The sequence below is a fragment of the Haliaeetus albicilla genome, chromosome 13 (genome assembly GCF_947461875.1).
Source record: "Haliaeetus albicilla chromosome 13, bHalAlb1.1, whole genome shotgun sequence".
Taxonomy (NCBI): domain Eukaryota; kingdom Metazoa; phylum Chordata; class Aves; order Accipitriformes; family Accipitridae; genus Haliaeetus; species Haliaeetus albicilla.
This window is the reverse complement of record NC_091495.1, coordinates 30,886,529-30,907,069: the sequence shown is the minus strand read 5'-3', so window position 1 is coordinate 30,907,069 and position 20,541 is coordinate 30,886,529. Positions and strand designations below refer to the sequence as shown.

The following is a 20,541-nucleotide window of genomic DNA, read 5'->3' as shown; positions in this document are numbered from 1 at the left end:
ACTTTCATAAACATTCTTGCTTATGAGCAAAAGTTATCCATGGCTAGCTGACATGCTAAGCCATGAAAGGCAGAACTTTGCAGATTCACAAATGGAAATATGTAAGAGTATATGTTCCTTAAATCTGTTCGTTGAATACATATTGCCCTTTGGCAGTTTTGGTTTTTCAGAACATAGAGGGAGAGGAACACTGAGTGGAACTAATGACATAGTTTCTTAATGGACCTTGCTGCTTGGGATGAACTGGCCTATAATATTAAAGTAGTCAATAATATGGCTTCTTTGTAACCCCTAAAATATGTATGTATATCATAGACACATAGATTCCCTTTTTTTGGTCAATCATAAAGAGCTAAATTCTGTTGTCATTTGCAGGGCAAAAGCAGGTTAAGTCTGTAGAGCTGAGTTTTGTAATCTCGCAGCAGACACACGTTAAGCCACTGAAATGTATCTTCTTGACACTAGTATGATTATATACTTAAATGAAATCACAAATCCTTCTCTATCTTTCACAAAATGAAATATTGCATATATTTAATTAATCACAGGACAAATGTCATTTTTCTCATTGCAGTGTTCTTGACCTAAATGCGTTTGAACGTCAGAACAAAGCAGAAGGCCTTGGCATGGTGACTGAAGAGGGATCAGGTACTATCAATTTAACAGAAATGACCTGTGAACTTTTCTCTTTTACATTTTGCAGAAGCAAGCTGAATTTGAAAGAACCCTGTAAATACATATCTAGAGGCTGAAGCTAAAATATGATTCCTAAGAGTGGTTTATATTTAATTGGCCTACCTAAGCCCATGCTTGTCAATAGTAAATCACTAGCATATGTTGAGTTTCAGAACAGTCTCAGAGGACTCTTACCCATCATTCTGAAGAAGTGAAGACATTACATGTAAAATTGAAAACAGATGCTAGTTATAAACAGCAGTGTTTATGCATGTAAAACATTTCAGAAGTCCCTAACCAGTTCCAGCATAAAATGAAATTAAGAGTTCCCACATGATTTCTCAAACTGTCTTGGCTGGAATGAAAACCAGACAATTTAGTTAAGCCATAAGTTAAATATTAGAGGTCGAGGGAACTGTATCTGCTGTTTGGAAAAAAGTCTGCTGGGAAAGCTTTTTCTTTGAAATAATTCTTTTCTGTTTGTCTTTGGGGAAATATTACAAAATTTTTGCTTTACTTTTGCCTTTGAACCAATTTGGCTTTGTACCCTCTGTGTTGTCAGTTCACTGTCAATTTCTTTCTTCTGTCTGACAGTAAGTTCTACTACCCCCTTACTGTGATTGTCTGGAAACATTAGGTTCATTTGTATGTGACTTAATAGAGCTACCAAAGCACATTTTCTCCCTGTATCTTCAGTATTTTTTACAATGCATTTTTATGTTTAATCCTACAGTGACCTAATCTTTTAACATGTTTTTTTATCTTAAAAACAAGGTAAAAAAGCTTGACTGTATAATCATTATTGCATTTGGCGTTCATAATTCATACCTGCAAAACTGCATATCTCATTGGCTATTGTGACTGTAGCTCTTTTATGTGGCATATTTCTTGAATATTTAACTGCTTGTCTCAAATCAAAATAATGAACAATTAAATTTGACTGAATGACTTCAAAAACAATCATAAAAGCTGCTTCTCCAGAAGTGCTCCCACATTTTAAATTATAGATCAAATCCTGCTAGACTTCCATGAGTAAACAAAATAAAGTGAACCCATGTGGATAAAATTTTGTCACAAGGTCATGGATTGAGCATGGATGCAGCTATCTGGCATACAGGGTTTTGGCCATTACTTTCATATTTTACTGAAGATTATTCTGCACAATATTTTGCTCTTTTGGACAACATTTCTACTACTAAGTAATTAAATTTATTGTCTATAATGTTGGATTTTGAAATGGACTCTCAAGATATCGGTTCATTTTTCTTTTGACTGCTGCCTCTGTTTCTAGAAATGACTGATTTTGCATGAAATTATAAATAAATCTTAAATGCTGCATAATTGACTCTACCTATATTAGAGTATTTTTGTGCTTCCTCATTGGAGGGACTTTTTTTCTTTTCTGTTTATTTGATCTTTCTCTTTTAGTACAGAACTAATTTTGCCAAAACCAATACTAACTATATTTTGTATTTGCTAAAAACTATTTCTCAACCTTTTTTTTCTTTTTTCCCCTGTTTCTTTTTCTTTGACCTAATTGTCCTGTCCTCCCTTCCTCAGTCATCACTCATGAGCGTGGTAATTATTAAAAACAACTGCCTATTCTTTATTTTTCCTGCTCTTAGCTTTGTGTCAGCACTGTACAGCTCCTGAGCACCATTAGATTTATTGTTCCTGTACGACTTAAACTAGTGGGTTCTCTTCTATTATTATTACAATTACGTATTCAAAAATTCTTGGGTTTTGTGTCAACGCTCCCCACGTTGTTCTTCCTTCCTTTCTCAGGATTTGCACAGTGACTGGCACACTAGATGTAAGAGCAGCAAGCTTTTTTAAACTCTTTTTTTTTTTTTCCTGTTCTTTTAAATTTCTTTTCATTTTAGTGAGCCCAGTATTTGCAATGGATGAATGTTTAAAAAAAAAAAAAAAAGTATACCTATACATACACAAAGCCTTGTGCTATAGTCCTCCTGTAGTATTTATGTTGTGTATTGAATGTGGCTTTATCGCTGCATTGATTTGTGCAAGCACAGGAAATCAGTGGTGGATCCAGTGAGGATTTGAGGGTGGTTAGTAAGGAGAGGACTTGCCACTGGCTAGGTTTATCTAATGCAGTCAGGAGTTGATACAAGAAAGAGGTGGTGCATCACTAATTTAGAGGAATCAATAATGTTTACAGGTGGTTCTTCCTTGCTCTGAAAGCTACTTGATGTGTTAAGGTTCCTATATCTCAAAGGTTCCTAACTTCAAGTAAAGGAAGAGCTTTGTAGGAGCAGTTGCCATGAGATGTTCCCGTCACCATGAGGAATAAGAATTTAAAATACAAAATGTGTATACCATTCAGCAGAAACAATAAGCTCAAACACAGCAGATATCTTTTCATTAGCCAAATGTTGGGGAGGGGGATGGTCTGGATTTTTACTTGTTTTCTCAGTGGAAATTTTTATTTGGCAGACTAACAAAATTCTACACTTAGCATCATGTTTTTTTGTTTTCTTTGTTACTGAGCAGCAGCAATGTCAAGATATGGTAATCACACTATGTCAAAGATTTCTTGGCACAAAGGGATAATATTTGCTAACAGCACTTTTTTTATGTATTAACATCCAGCTGTTGAAAATACAAGAAAACAGAACAAAGTCAAACCAAAACTTTTCCTTTCCAGGGTTACATTATTCTTGATATTATGCTACTTTCAAATAATAGTATTTTTTTGCATTATGAAGCACACCTTTTTCAATTAATTGAAAAGTAGTTTACATAAGAGCTGTAGATGTACTGGTATTAATAACTGATAGCATTATGAAAGCCCAGCCAGTGTGTCTGTGGGGAAACTCCTGTAATGAACAGTTTCAAAGTATCCTAGATTTTATGGGATACCTGAGATCATATGTCTGTTTGGAATCCTTTGAATAAACATCTGTAAATACTGCAAAGAAAGTACCAGAGATGTGGAAATGTTTTCTCCCATTCCTTTTTTCGAGGGAGATACTTACTCCAGAACTAATTAATTACACCTCAATTAAAGATCATTTTATTGATTCCCAAGGGAATGATGGGATATAAAATGTGCACTGTAGCCTGTTTCTCATGTCATCTGAATCTGATGCAGAAGCATATTAATGAGTAATTGTCATCGAGTTTATGACTTACAAGCCTGAAACTATTCTTGCCAAAGTCGAAGAAAAACTGCTGTTGACACTTATGGGAATAGAGTCAACTTTTCCTCAAGGGCAGTGCTTGTTTCGGGTCCCATGTCCACCTTGGCAATACATAGAAAGCCCTGTACTGAGTCAACATGGATGTGAGATTTATTGCTCTATTCCAACTGTTTCTTTGTGCTGTCCGCATCGTAAGCTCCTTGTCCTGATTTTCCTCTGACTGGTACTACCTTCCCTTTCCAAACCCTGGAACCCCCACTGGTAACAACATTGATGGTTCTTTAGCCAATGTGTTTCTTACTTGTTTTTGTGATGTACTCAATGTTGTTTCTTCTGTATGTATTTTGTTTTGATTGTTCTGTTTCCTTTTCAAAAAAGGGGGGTTCAAACCCAAAGACATGTAGAAATGCTTATTATCTTGCAATGGTTTTTCATTTTGCATTTAACACTCATACTCTATGCTATTTCACTGTAAGTCACTAAAATCTTGAAAGTGCAATGTTTTTCTCATTGGAGAGACTTGTTTTACTTATCATATGAAGTAAAAAATTTAAGATGTTAAGTTTACACTTAGATTATTTTACCTTTTTTTCCCCTTTTTGTCAGGAAAGCTCTGTTTTTATTTTTAATCTTTTAATATTGTAGCATGGCATTATTTTGTTTCTCCATAAGTTCTCAGAAGGCTTATTTTAATAAAATATAATTTTAGAATTAAATTTGATCTGATAGTAAGCCTTAAAGGACTTTCTATTAAACTGACTGAGAGTGGTACACATGCCATATAATAAATAGCTATAATGAGGGTACACATCAGGGCTATTTTCAGCCATTCATAATGCGAAATCAATAAGTATGCTTTTATCCTTCACCAACCTAGTCACACTTAAAGTGGATGTTTAAATCTGTGTGATCCACTGTAGCCTACACTGGAGGGGTGTTTTCTGCCTTTATATCACTGTATTTGAAACAGTGTTTGCATTGAAAAGGGAACTTAAGTAGCTTCAGTTCGGAGAAATTGTTACATGTAACTCAGTGAGAAAACAACTGCTTTTCTTATTTGAATCAGATTATTGAGAATTCAAAGGCATGCAGCAGTCACAATCCAACCTGATATTGCCCAGGTCTTGTGATAAGAAGGAATTCACTTGGTTTATCATAGGAGAGCTTTGCTCTTGCTTAACAGCAACCAAGAAGGAGCCCCGTTCCTTTTTGAAAGCTGAAAGTATTTGTATATTTCTGTAATATGTAGCATCAGACCAATGTTTCTGAGCAGTAATAGAAGTCAGATCTTTCCCATTCAGTTTTTTAAAAAAAAAAAAAAAAGAGAGAGAGAGAGTTATTAAACTTGGACACATGCACTTTCAAGGAAAAAAACTTATGTATTTCATTTTCATTTGATCTTTTTATCATTTCCTACACATGATACCTCTGTTCCTATACATCACAAACACAAGCTACCAGTTTTGCAAAAACTACAGGCTTAAAGGCTTCATGTGTGTAGCCATATCATTTACATACAGCATGAGCAATGGCAGCATTTTAATGTCTAAGCAAATATATGCCAGAATATACATCATATCAACAGAAATTAAAGAACATGGTTTCATGACAACCTAAGTCATACTATATGCAGTGTGTATGTTTGTAAGTGCATTATCTATGCAAATCTTTGTGTGTACTGGCATGAATTTGTGTGCACAGCAGCAAAGGTTGTTCTCTTAGATTTTATAGAAGGAAATGGATCTGTACTTCAGTTTTGTAGTTGCCAGTGAGACACCTCTTGCAGACAGTAAATAACATCTGAAAATTAAAATTCCTGTCAATACCAACATTGGTTTTAATCAGATTTTGATCAGCTGTAGAAATTGAAAACCAGGATTATTTTAAATCTTAGTGTGGCCAAGCTGTTTGAAACAGGGTTTTTTTTGCTTCATTTTGAAATATGTAAAAATATTTCCAAAAGGAATGGATCTTTCAGTTTATGTGAAATGATATACCTAAACGCCTCCTGATTTTGCAGAATTTTGCAATAACTTGTATTCATTTTGTGATTTCTTTACACTGGAGCTAGTTAAAAGACCCTTCCAAACCTTTCCAGTATTAAAACAGGGACTTATTTTACAAAAACTCCTAAATTTCAGTGGGTGTACTAAAAGCCAGAAGGTTACTTCATGAATTAATCTGTGTAACTCTTAACATTTTAACTTGAAATGTGTTTTCCCTCTTGTTCTGAAAAATCTTGCTTGATAAGAGGGCAAGAAAAATAGAGGTGGAAAAATATTAAACTGTAATTTATTCTGTAGTCTTATTCATACAAATGGCTTCGTTTCATTGATATCTTGATGTGCAAGAAATACATGGTCGGGCCCTTTATGGGCTTGATTTTTCCAGCTGTAATACATCAGCAATTTTCCTTGTGAGTTATTTTGTAAAATCACAGCAGTCAAGTTACACATATTGCATATGTGAAGGCACAGGCTCCACCAAATATTTGGCTTTCTGTAATGCTTATTTTTGCAAAATATAAATATTCATCTAGATCAACAAAGCTTGTGACTCCAAGTGTAACTTTAAGCATGACAGGAGTTCAGTTAAATTAAAAAAAAAGAAAGTGACTAATCCTGCAGGATATGCTATACTCTGGCCTTTGGCCAGCAACATGTGAAAGTATCTTGCACGGCTGAACCTGCATATAATGTTGAATAATATAATTTTAAATGCACAGGCACCTCTTGATTTTGCCTTCTTGCCTTCTCTGGCATATATTGTATGTATACATTAATCAGCACTGACAGAAACACTCATTTATTTGAATAATATAATTTTGAATGCACAGGCACCTCTTGATTTTGCCTTCTTGCCTTCTCTGGCATATATTGTATGTATACATTAATCAGCACTGACAGAAACACTCATTTGTTTTTCATTGTTTAATTAGCTGAAAGGGTTTTCAGTCTTCTGTGACTGAAAAACTATATGTCTGGTATTTATATCTGGGATGGAGAAAAATGTCATGGAATGTCATTTATAGTATTTGGCTCATTCTTGGAGAAAGAATTGCATATTGTTTGCCACCACCAAAAGTACACATCTGGAATTAGGAGGAAGAGCATTTTACCTTTTCCTACGTGTTGGCATATACTTTGGTGATATGTGCTTTTAATACCAAACAGTATGTCTTGATGGCAAGAGTGAAATTGTGTACTTTTAAAATATTCATATTAGTTTTCAAAATGCTTTTGCTTCCTAATCCTACCATTGTACTGAAGCTTCTCAATATAAAATTCACAGGCTGTGGATTGATAAGTTCCATTAGCTTGAACTTGTTCATGACTATGTAAAGTTAAACTTCTGATCATGTTCATGTTTAAATATATTCCAAACTGTACTAAATATTGTTTGCAATTCAGCTATAATAATGTAATGATAATAATAGAATAATTTATAAATGTAGACATTATAATTGGGATTATCCACCAATATAACAGCATGTCAGTGATTGTTACTATAATTATTATTGTCTATAACCTTTTTGAAAAAAGCTTTTTCTTTTCTTTAAAATTTTAATTCATTTCCTCACTCTTCTGGTTTCCTTCTGTTCACTCACTAGAAATACTGTCTTTGTAGACATGGGATTTTGAAGTTCAGATAAAAGCCTAAAATATCTCCCCATAAAAAAAAAAAAATCTTCCAAATTCTTTTGCAGTTTGCTAACATTTTTATCTCCTTTCCTTTTGTTGTCCACAAATAGCACTTGGCCGCATATTCAGATGATGTATATTCTTAAAAAGTGGAACTTTTTATGGCTTCCATTTTTGTTGCCGTACACATTCCAAATACTTTTCCAAAGTCCTAAATGGGAATTTCCTTACTTTCAATAGGTGGCCCTTATTGTTTTGAACACCTATGTTGTTGTCTTCCTGTGTCATTTTATTAGCTGTTCTACATTTTCCTCAGCTGTGATTTTTTTCCTGGGTGAATGGTTGTTTTTCCTCTTCACATGTCAGTGTACAAAGTTAACTATATGTACTGATGTAATCAAAATAATTGTGTGTTAGTTGAGGGCTTTTTACTATGCTGTTTCCTGTGAAGAATCAAGAAAATGATTTGAAGCTTTATACATTTGGATATTAGGTATTTACGAAAAAATGAACTGAAGGGCCTAATTCAGTAAAGCACATTGGTATTTGTTATAGTTCATCATAAGTTTATTGCTTTATTTTGTCAGGGGAGACAAATGCCCAACATCCATTTTGCCTCAGCAGCAGACAGGTGCTAAATCCTCAAATATTTCAGCCTGAATAATTCTTGAGAATGCACAGAGCTGTAAATTTTATGGGTTATTTTAGAGTATTTTAAAATCTAATAATTTATTTGAGGAATGATTTTCATTACTTTTTGATTAAATATCTTTCTGTATTTTTAAGTACCTTGTTTTGTGATGAATGGGAACTAAATTAATCCAGTGCTAACCTTTGTATGTAATGCAGCATTCATGCCCAGCAATGTCAAACCAGAATGTATATCATGGATTATTTGTAAAATGTTGCCAAGCTCATGCTGCCATATTTATAAATTAAAAATTAAGTTTCATAATTTAATTTTTTTTAGCCAGATAACTATCTGCCAAGCACAAGTCGTATGTGCTTCAGATAGATTGGTGGTTATAAATTTTCTCTCCCCTTCTCTCTTTCTGAAAATTAAATATAGAGATTTTCTTCAGGGGCTGTGGGGTGTTACTTGGCAGCCTGTGATAATCTGCTTCTATCTGGCCTTTCTACAGGAGAAAAGGTGATGCAGGATGATGAGTTCACCTGTGATCTCTTCCGCTTCCTTCAATTGCTTTGTGAAGGACATAATTCAGGTTTGTGGGCAGGCTGCCAGTCTGCTAAGCCAAGGTGATGGTAACTAAAGATAAAAGCTCTTCATTGCTGAAGGTTTGGTAGCCTTTGTAAAATATTATGAAAGGTGGAGTAGCTGCTAGACTCTACGGGAAAAGAAAATATTTATGTGGAATTAAATTGCCTTTTTTTTTAATCAGCTTTAACTTTGTAGAAAAGATAATGGTTTCCAAAATGATGAGGTTTGGATCTTGATCTTATAGGAAAGGTAAATTTATATAGGAAAATGTACATGGTTTACAGCTTCTGGACAGTGAAGATTCAGAGGAACAATATATCAGGAAGGTATATTTATTGTTTTTTGGCATTTGTATGCTTTCGGGTGTGCACTATTTGGCACTAACGTCAGTTAGAATTGTATGTGAAATTGCAACATACACAATACCTTTCTTGAAGAAGTAGCATCTATTTTAAAAATACAAAACCAAATTAAACAAATACATGATATTAAGTGTATTTTATTATTAAGTACATTTCCCTGTGTTCTCCCTGTCATTATTAGGGAAGAAAAAGAAAAAGAAGAAGAAAAAGAAAAAAAAAAGACAATTTTTTTTAGCCGTTGGACATATTTGTGACTTTGTAATCAGGAATTCTATAATTACGTTATTTAATTTTGCTTTTGCTTAACAAGATATATACTAGGTGTAATTATGTAGATATTGATGGAGTTCTAGAGATGTAAAATTAGTCATAAATGAGATGAAATTAAGACCAAGTTAAAGTTCTACAAGTGAAACAGATAATCAAGCTTCTGGCTTCAGAAGCTCACTGGTATGTGTTCTCTGCAATGAAATGCTAATACTCTTAAAACATTTTGTGGCAAAAAAAAAAAAAAAAGTAAAAAAAAAATCCGTTCCTTTAAGCTTCCTACTTTCCCAGATCATGTTAAATCAGAATTAATTTGCAGGAGTAGTTTTGCGAGTCACTAACACTTCAATACATTTAAATTAAAATTTTATTTGAATTTTTAGATTTTCAGAATTACCTGAGAACTCAGACTGGTAACAACACAACTGTTAATATTATCATTTCCACTGTGGATTACTTATTAAGAGTTCAGGTAGGTTAACTTATGTACTAATTAAGTAGATGACAATAATGACTTGCATCTATACGATATTTACAGTTTTTTTAAAAAATGTATTTATTTTGATCATAAGGCAGAGGCTTGTATGTGGAGATTCTGAATTTCTTAATTTCTCTGGAATTTGCTTCAGCAACACATGGTTTGCTGCCACAAAAGTTCTGTTTACAGCAAAGTCAAACTTCATGCTTATCACAAAATGTTCAGTTTTATTAGAGGAGAACATTTATTTGTCATGACATTTATTCTGGTCACTGTAGCCCATGTTGATGAGAAAGGCTGTAATTCTCTACTGGTTACAGTTCTTTAAGAGTTTTTATTTTGTACTGAGAGAGTCAAAGGTGACAGAAGTGTGAAAGACTGATTTCAGCCATTATATGCAAGAATGCAATGGAGTCTGTTAAACAAGGAGAGCAGGCAGAAGGTAGATACATGCTAAGTGCATCAGTGAATACCATTACCCAGTTGTTGACTGAGACTACCCTGTGACTGAAAAGTGGTTTGTACTGTTCAAGCTTCAGCCAGCTGCTTTTTCATCCATGTTCTGGTTTAGTGTGAACACTGGGCTGCTGTATGGATAGTCATGGGATGGCATGGAGTGAAGCATAAGAACAGGGCATCATTTTCTAAAGAGGAAAACAAAAAAAGCAAAAAGAAAAAACAAAAGCAGAAGGCTATATTAAAAACCCTTCAACCCTCTAATTTGAATTATCTCCCTAATCTTTAAACATGAAAACATTACATTGTCACAACCCAGTAGAAAGTAATGAAAAAAAATCTAATTTGTTTCTAGATTGGAGCATGTGAAAGACATGAAAACATATTTTGTGATAAATGTTAATAATTTTTACCTATTATTCTCTTCTTTCTGAAAATCACTGTGCATGATAGGATATTTTGTTCTGTGGTTTTTTTTTTTAATTGATCTAGTTAAGTTTTCCCTTTAGCCATTTATTTATTGGGTCTGAGAATTGCAGGCTTTGAAAATTGGTGGGTTTTAAGTTGCTGCAGTTATCAACAGTTCTTTTTATCTTACACATTCTGTAGAAGTTGCAGGGACAACACAATGATTTTCATTCCATTGCTTGCTTTGTTGAAACTTTAATAAGTTCACCTTTGAGGAAGATGGAAAGAGGAATCATGCACAGAAAGCAACATTTGCTCCCACTATAGACTAGGTGTCAAGCATGCAGTATAAAGAGAGATTGTTTAATGAATAGCATGCAGCATGGTAGTACTACCGAGTACTCCTTTTCAGAATACAGGCGGTTGTGTCTCTAAGAGAAGATACCAACAGATCTAATTTATTAATATTAAATTTTATTTTGAGGTTTGCTGTGGAGTTTTTTAATTATTTATTTCAGTTTATTTGTTTTCCTGTTGATTCCCTTGAGGTGAAAGTACAATTCTTGAAGTAATACTTGAGAATCATTGAGGGGGTCATTTAAAACCTTTATAAACTAAATACTTTTCAGAACTAGAATGCTATATAATGTTATTTTTCTAATCTTGATGATCAACTGGTTAGAGGCAGTTTGATTACATAATCCCTTTGTGCTTCTCACAACTGTTTTTTAGGAATCCATTAGTGATTTCTATTGGTATTATTCTGGTAAGGATGTTATTGATGAGCAAGGACAACGAAATTTTTCCAAAGCCATCCAGGTTGCAAAACAAGTTTTCAATACTCTTACAGAGTATATCCAGGTAAATGAGTTTCACTGAAATTTTATGGATTTAAAAGAAAATGAATCATACTTTTGGCATGAAGACATAATGTAGCTAGATATAACATGGATAGAAATATAATACAGATGCATTTATGCTTCAGCATTATTTTAGTGCATTTATTTAAGTAGGAAGTGAAGTTTTGAAATATATATATAGCTGTCACTACTCTTTTGGAATCTTAGCAATTTGGTGAAATTTACATTTATTAGTAAATAATCATCCTTGGTTGTATGCAAGATCGTAGAGGTTTTTTTGGTTTGGTTTGGTTTTTTTTTGATTTGGCCTAGACTGCAGCAGTGTTATCCACTTTAAAGTCTTCACTTTTAATCCATTGAGAAGCTAAGGTGAACACGAAACATAGTTGCTATTTAGTCAACAGATCATTAGATGGATTGTATTTTGTGTTAGGATTAAGGCTGTTGTAAGGCATCAATGCTGTGTTTGAAATACTGAAGTCACACATTACATTTGAGAATTGTACAGATGTGCTTGAGGTGGGCTCTGCAATAAGTGAGATTGGGATCAATTCTGTCAAAATAGCAGTATTGCAGTTCTTCCATGATATGTTAGGAATTCAGTGTAATTTAGTTCTTAACTCCTCATGTAAATCAGTCAACAATATTGCAGTTTGTTTCTGCATATAATAAGGAGGTTAGAGAAAATCTCATTAGACTATTAGGTGTCTAGTATATTGTTTTCATTTAAATGCAAATCATTTTTATGAATATAGTATTTTATAGTTTGTGAGGATGAAATGTGATAGAATAGGACTGAATAATGGGATAGAATAGGACTGAGTAGAGGCAGCTTATATACATATGTGTACATGTATTTAATGTACACATACTTGGCAAATTACAAGTAGTGTTGTTAGATAGTAAAGATTTTATGCGTTATCCTTTGAGTCTTCAAAATATTTTGTATTCCTGCTTCTCAGAAGCTGGAATTTTTGGAAGAATATTCTTTAGCACTGTTCTACAACAGCCAGAATATGCCAGGGAATAAAAAAAAATCCGGAGTCCGATTCTCTAATCCCTTATGCCAATTTTGCATCAACCTTCTATAAAGTTTTTCCTGATTTACAGAACTATGTAGGGAGGAATCAGCTTGAAGATTTGTACACCGTTAGCATTTACAGTTTAAAGGTACAAGAAAATATACTTTTTGTGGTTCTGTATTAGTAGATTGGGAGTTGCTAAACTGGAGGCAGAATAGTTATTAGGAATATGCATTACTTAAAATCAGTGGTGTTATTAAATAGATAATTCTATTGTCCTGGTTTCAGCTGGGATAGAGTTAACTGTCTTCCTAGTAGCTGGTACAGTGCTGTGTTGTGAAGAATGTTGATAACACACTGATGTTTTCAGTTGTTGCTCAGTAGTGTTTAGACTAAAGTCAAGGATTTTTCAGCTTCTCATGCCCAGCCAGCGAGAAAGCTGGAGGGGCACAAGAAGCTGGCACAGGACAGAGCCAGGGCAGCTGACCCAAAGTGGCCAACGGTGTATTCCATACCATGGGACATCACATCTAGTATAGGAACTGGGAAGCGGGGGGTGGGGAATCACCACTTGGGGACTGGCTGGGTGTCGGTCAGCGGGTGATGAGCAATTGCCCTGCGCATCATTTGTACATTCCAATCCTTTTATTATTACTGCTGTTATTTTATTAGTGTTATCATTATCATTATTAGTTTCTTCTTTTCTGTTCTATTAAACCGTTCTTATCTCAGCCCAGGAGTTTTACTTCTTTTCCCGATTTTCTCCCCCATCCCACTGGATGGGGGGGAGTGAGTGAGCAGCTGCGTGGTGCTTAGTTACTGGCTGGGGTTAAACCACAACATCTATGTATGTTTAATTTTTCATAGCAGTTTCTAAAGCACAGCCCCAAGCTATGTGCTGCCTGTATATCTTCCTTCCTGTTTTTGTTGAGTTTCTTGCAAATAAATTCTGCTGTTCTTTTTTGTTGTTGTTGTTGCCTGAACAATAGGGGCCATGTACCGGGAATCAGCAAAGCCTGGCACACAGCAGGCTATGGGATGCTGTGGTTGGTTTTCTTCATGTGTTTGCCCACATGCAGATGAAGCTGTCTCAGGTATCTTTTTGGTTTACTTTTTCCTTTTTAAGTTAGTAATTTTTTGTAAAAGATAAACAGACTTGTTAATATGTTCGAGTCATTAATAACAACAGTTAATAGCAAAAATGTGAGGAAAAGTAAGAGGCAGAGGTGATAGAATACAATAGTGTTAAGGGAGTAAATTACAAAATTGTAGTGGGTGTGAATAGCAGGCCTGTAATTGGATTACTGGTCACAGGCACAAAGCCGATTAGATCAAGCTGCAAATGAACCATATCACCAATATTCAGAAAACTAGCCAATTCCTGTCTTTCATATCAAAGTTCTGTCACAGTGCTTTCTGCAATTTTGCACGAGCCTTTTATGCAAGGCCCGTCTTCCTTGATGTGTCCTGCATTGAACCCTAGTTCAACACATGTCTGCATCTAAGCCTTTTCTACTCTTAATAGAGAAAGAGAGTAACCAGACTTTAGAATGGGTGAGTTGCTTTTGGATGTGAGTACTCATTTCCTAAACTATAGAAGTAGTGTAGGGGACTGGCACAGACAGCTCTTTAGGTTAAAATTAGGTAGGAAAATCCTATCCTTAAGCAGTACATTTTTCAACTTTTTAGCTTTTAAAAATAATTGCGCATCTTAATTGAATGTAGTGATTTTAAATTTTTTACATACTTGGACTTTCTCAGAGAAAGAGCATCATAAACTTGTAAAGGTTTTAGTTAAGAAATACAGGTCTGAAGGCTCTGAGGTTTTTAGATTTCATTATTTGGCTCCAAATGTAAGTATTCTTTGCATAAATTAAAGTAGTCTTGCTCAAATTATTTTGTTCCCTTCCCTTGGGACTTTCTGGCTGAAAGGCTGATTGCTTAGATTTGTAGACTTTGTGCTACAGGTATGCTTCTCATTCTTTTTGGCTAAATAAAGGTCTTCTTCCAGAAAATGGCATGACAGTGAAAACTGTTTTTCGAGAGTGATGCATTGAATTTCTACTGAAGTGTATTTATAAAGTGCCTGTAGATACTGTCCTGGTTGTGGAACATCTTTGTTAACTTAAGTATTGAAAAAATAGTCAATGTTTGGGTAGGCCATAGTGGCAGCTATTGTGCTTTCTTCCTGTACCACTAAACCAACATGGAAAGCGGTAGCTAAGTAGTTACTGACAGCAAGTCAAACACATGGTAGCTATGTGTTGATTGAGAAATATGATGTGGCTACTGGCAACATTTCTTTTTACAGTACTGACCAGTTTATAGTCTTGTGCCCAGAGTGGCTTCATAGCATCTTTAATTACAGCATCTTTTAATTACTGCATCTAGAAGATAATGATACTCATCCTACCACTTCCGAGAGAGCCAAGAAGCTTTGCAAAACGAGATCCATTGTAGTGTGTGGAGTTACTCATACTGTTCTGTGGGATGACAGAAACACAGCCTACTCCAAATGTGTGATAAATAGTGATGGTGTGTTTCTGTTGTGTGGAGCTCAAGCTCTTGGCTTTTGAGAACTCCTCCTTTGGGGGGCCAGCAGAGCCTTTGGAAAGCCCAGAGTAGACATGGGCTCTTTTGTTCATTTCTGTTTATTGCAAAAATATATTAATGAGCTTTTCAGATTCTATTGAAATACCAGTTTTCAAAGGTGTAGAGTGTGGCTAAATGGATTTATAAGGAATTGCCATATGGCTTTTGTCTGTAAGAGGGGCCTGCCTAGGCTAAGTATTTGGGTTTTGTGGTAAATTGGGAGTTTCCAGAGCACTTTTGGAGAATATTTGAAACAAGATTTAAATAGGAACAAAACTAAATCATTGTTTTGTTTGGTGGTTTGGTTTTTGGAGTTTTGTTTTGTTTGTTCTTTTTTTTTTTCTTTCATTTTCCTTCTGTAGTCTTGTACTAGGAAGCAACAAGGTGATATTGGTAATACTTAAGAAATCTCTGTAAGGCAGAAAATGAAAGTAAAATTTTCAATCTAAGTGAACAAAGATCCATCCAGGTTGTAAGCAACTTTTGAAGTAAGAAAGTTTATAATGAAAAATTACAAGACAAATCAATTAGAAATCTTCATTATTTCCAACCTGTGCTGTTTTCAATCCAAGATCCAAATTGCCATAAAGTACCTTGAGTCTGTTGTACTTATCACTGAAGTCCAGCAATGCTCGAGTATGCCTTATCAATGGCATGATGCAACAATGTATCACTGAGGAAGAACTTAAGTAGTTGAATAAATCTATCCAGATAGACTTCAGGCTGAAATCATTGGCAAATGAAATAGTAAACTTGATAAGCCAAATGAGATAAAGATGGCTAAAAGTGTCAATATCATGTCTATTTAAGGATATGTTAATGGAACTTTGTTAATAAATATTCTGAAATTTTATTTCAACTTTTCTTTCTCCCCAAAAAAGTTCAGTGGCCTATAATGGGATCACTCACTTAGAATCATGTTACACTTTGAGCTCAATGTGCTGCTACCATTGTTGTTTTTACAAGTCTTCATAGCTGTAAACTTGATTACACCAACAGCGACAATATTTTAGCTCACATGAAACATTAGAGGCATCATATGTGAGCTTGACACATCCAGTTATTGCTTTAAATTTTTTCATCACCTTCAGTTTTCACTTTGTCTTTATTAAATTACTGTCTTCTAAACAGATGATTGTGTAAAAGTTTGATCCTGTAAATCATAGAATCATAGAATGGTTCGGGTTGGAAGAGACCTTAAAGATCATCTAGTTCCAACCCTGCTGCCATGGGCAGGGACACCTTCTACTAGACCAGGTTGCTCAAAGCCCCATCCAACCTGGCCTTGAACACTTCCAGGGATGGGGCATCCACAGCCTCTCTGGGCAACCTGTCCCAGTGCCTCACCACCCTCACAGCGAGGAATTTCTTTGTAAACTAATCTAAACTAAATCTACCCTCTTTCAGTTTAAAACTGTACTTCAAATCTACTGTCAGGAATCAAGCAATTAAATGTATTTTCACTGTATTACCAGCTTTGACACCACTAGCTTCTTAATTTATAAGTCTCATTTTTACAGGGAGAAATATGCATGCACATATACAAATGTCAAAGAAGTCAATAGATATTATATATATTGTGTTCATTATTTAGGATTCCAGTCAAATTGAATTACTGAAGGAATTAATGGATCTTCAGAAGGATATGGTTGTCATGTTGCTGTCTATGCTGGAAGGTAGTCAAAATTTAATTTGAAACCCTCTTTCACAGTTGTTCTAGAAAAGTTTTTACCTTTGTGATTTTCTTCATGTAAGAAATAATGCTCCATTTTCCTTTGGGTTTTTAATTATCATGTCTCAATCGTGAGAAGAGTTGTTAGGTCTTTAAGTGAATAGGAGACTTATATAGTGTCATTGATATAGTTTATATAAATTCTGAATGTCAGATTTGTATAAAATTCATCTCTGGCAGAAGTTTTACTTTGTTTCCATGAACCTGGCTTCTCTTTTGACTTAGGTGAAAAGATTTTTTACTATTGAAGTTGGAATCCTGAGTTCTAGGAACTGAACCATTTATCAGTCATTTTATTAACACCTTTACTATATTGCATTTGTTTTGGTAGTGATGATAGCCTTAGAGAACAGGCTTTGATTCATCTAGTGACTAAGTTCAAGGTCCTTTATAGCTAGTCCCTGAAATTATGATTCCCCAGAGAACGAGAGCATTGTCAAGAAATACTACTATTTCTTTAGCTCCTTTATGGTATTGTATTAGTGCTTCCAACACCAGACTAACCAGCCGTACGCATAGATGATCCAAGGATCTGTTTTTCCTTTTTGCTTCTTAGATGTATCCTATCACATTTATTTTCTTGAGAGAAATGGGAGAGCAGTAAATGCAGCGTAGATTGCATGTAGTGCTACTGCTATGGCTTTGCTCATAGAAGGTCACTGTGAAGCAAACTAAATTCTTAGTATTGTAGGCTGTGCTTCCTGAGTAACCTACTGAGCTACTCATCCTAACTCATGTGACACTAGTTTTGTCTATGTTGCACTATAGTAAAATTCATAGTATGCTGCCTTGTGTTTAGTACTATACTAAATGTAACAGATGTCTCTCTGTAGGGCTTGTTAGTTCTTCCTTTCTTTAACGGCAAATACTTAGTCACTTATGTTTTTTCCAAGTCTTAGGGTAATATTGTTAGTAAAAAATTTCTGATTTTACAGCTAGCTTTCTCATGCGAGTGTGTTAGCTAATAGTTTATCAATCTTACTGTTTGATTATTTCACTAGTCATTGTTATGCACTTTTCTTTGCCAAAACATTTGCTGCCATGAGTATCTAATTTCATGTCATCACATCTAGGTAATGTTGTGAATGGAACTATTGGCAAGCAGATGGTTGATATGCTTGTGGAATCGTCCAACAACGTGGAGATGATTCTGAAGTTTTTTGATATGTTCTTAAAATTGAAGGATTTGACTTCCTCTGATGCATTCAAAGAATATGACCCTGATGGTAAAGGGATAATTTCAAAGAGGGATTTTCACAAGGCAATGGAAAGCCATAAGCATTACACCCAGTCTGAAACTGAGTTTCTACTATCGTGTGCTGAAACAGATGAGAATGAGACTCTGGACTATGAGGAGTTTGTGAAACGATTCCACGAACCTGCCAAAGACATTGGTTTCAATGTTGCTGTTCTCCTGACCAACCTGTCAGAACACATGCCACATGACACCCGCTTGCAAACTTTTCTTGAACTGTCAGAGAGTGTGCTGAATTACTTTCAGCCTTTCCTTGGGCGCATAGAAATCATGGGCAGTGCAAAGCGCATTGAACGAGTTTATTTTGAAATAAGCGAGTCAAGTCGGACTCAGTGGGAGAAGCCTCAGGTAAAAGAGTCAAAGAGACAATTCATATTTGACGTTGTAAATGAAGGCGGGGAGAAAGAAAAGATGGAGCTTTTTGTTAATTTCTGTGAGGATACCATCTTTGAAATGCAACTGGCTGCCCAGATCTCTGAGTCCGATCTGAATGAAAGGTCAGCAAATAAAGAGGAGAATGAGAAAGATAAGCCTGAAGAACAGGATCCTAGAATGGGTTTCTTCTCCCTCGTGACCATGAAGTCAGCATTAGTAGCGCTCAAGTATAATTTAATGACTCTTATGAAAATGCTCAGCATGAAAAGCCTAAAGAAACAGATGAAAAAAGTGAAGAAAATGACCATGAAGGACATGGTCATGGCCTTGTTTTCTTCCTATTGGAGCATTTTGATGGGCTTACTACATTTTGCTTGTAGTGTCGTCCGGGGCTTCTTTCGCATCATATGCAGTTTGCTGCTTGGAGGAAGCCTAGTAGAAGGAGCAAAGAAAATCAAGGTGGCTGAACTGTTAGCTAATATGCCAGATCCCACTCAGGATGAGGTGCGTGGGGAAGGAGAAGAGGGGGAAAGGAAACCAACAGAAGCTGCATTGCCTGCAGAAGACTTGACAGATCTGAGAACTTTGTCAGATGAGAGTGATCTACTCTCAGATATATTTGGTTTGGATTTGAAACGAGAAGGTGGGCAGTATAAATTGATCCCTCACAATCCAAATGCTGGATTGAGTGATTTACTGAGCACTCCCTCCTTAGCTCCAATGCCTGAGGTGCAGGAAAAAATCCAGGTAACTGTATCTTTTATTTTTGCTGTATGTTTCTCTCTTTCATATGTTTAGTATAGTCTTGAAACAAAACTTGCGTCTATGTTTTTTCTGGGGTTTGTGACATGTTTTTTAAGGAATTGTATATAATTACTGGTGTTTACCCTCTCTGACATCATAAACTTGAATTCCTACGGCTTCCTCTGAGTACATGGTGTTTTGGTTTGCTTTTAATCAGTGTTAAAAAGTCTCTTTGTTAACGTGAATTGAAGGATCATCTTCTCTCAGGGTTTCGATTTATTTTATTTTTATTTTTTTTAAAAAGCCTAACATTCTGCACTCTGTGCATCCTTTTAACTAACTCTGTACTGTATAATAGTGTTTAGAAACTTTTTTTAATCTGCCTTTCTGTAGGAGCAGGTGAAAGAAGATGAAAAGGAAGAGAAGGAGGAAACAAAATCTGAACCTGAAAAAGCAGAGTATGTATTACTTTAACCTCTGATCCTATGAAATGTTGTTTGTTTCACTGAAAAAACAGCTTGATTTGTACTTACTTCTTTGCCTTTAATTTTGTGTCCATTCACGTTCTACAGTTAGGATTTTTTTTAACCATCCTCCACATCTGTACACATTTGCAATGAAATGTCATGTAAATGGCATCACTCAGAGATTTTATGAATTTCCCTCTTCCAGCAACATCCTTTGTAATGTTGATTTAGTTTCTTTTAGCATGTGTTTGATTGATTAAGTTTTTCTTGGCAAGTCTTAAAGCTAGAAGAAGATCTTTTGGAAAAATTGTAAGAGCACCTGGGTCCCAGAGACTTGCTATCCATCAGTTGTAGAGACTGAATCTATTTGCCTCTCCCATTTGCTATGACCTGTTTTGAGTTATTTGGATTTTGCAAAACCTTAATATTCCAATGTAATTTTAATGAAGTACTGAGTACTCTCACATCTTTACAAAGAACAAGTGTTAGCACTTGATAAATGATCATTTTAATCTTTTTAGGGTATGTTAAAATCTAATGGTAATGAGATTAACTCAGAATAAAAATAATGGACAGCAAAACATAGTGCTTAGTTTTAGCCAGTAAAAAGTATAGCACTCCATCGCTGTATTTTGTGGTTCCTGATACATGTACAATTCTGATACATGTACAGCTCCTGCAGCTGATATGTCACTGTCAAAATTCTAAGTGGGTCCCATAGTCTCAACCTCTGTGCTTGCTGCTCTCCTGGGATGACAAACACTTGCCAGTAACAAAAGCTCTTCTTCCTGATCAGTACAGCAAATTTCTAATTCAGCCAGTGTAAG

The 20,541-nt window shown here is 35.1% G+C and overlaps 1 protein-coding gene across 11 annotated transcripts in view; it reads left to right on the top strand.

Annotated features, from left to right (window-relative positions):
* Positions 1 to 20,541, top strand: part of RYR2 (ryanodine receptor 2) — a 456,061-nt gene that overhangs the window by 398,976 nt on the left and 36,544 nt on the right. For all 11 annotated transcript variants that reach the window (XM_069800675.1, XM_069800669.1, XM_069800667.1 and 8 more), the window contains 8 exons: positions 575 to 648; positions 8,620 to 8,700; positions 9,709 to 9,797; positions 11,400 to 11,528; positions 13,539 to 13,643; positions 16,736 to 16,817; positions 17,947 to 19,250; positions 19,641 to 19,705. In XM_069800675.1, the coding sequence (XP_069656776.1) occupies positions 575 to 648; positions 8,620 to 8,700; positions 9,709 to 9,797; positions 11,400 to 11,528; positions 13,539 to 13,643; positions 16,736 to 16,817; positions 17,947 to 19,250; positions 19,641 to 19,705 (1,929 nt within the window). The remainder of the gene's footprint in view (positions 1 to 574; positions 649 to 8,619; positions 8,701 to 9,708; positions 9,798 to 11,399; positions 11,529 to 13,538; positions 13,644 to 16,735; positions 16,818 to 17,946; positions 19,251 to 19,640; positions 19,706 to 20,541) is intronic.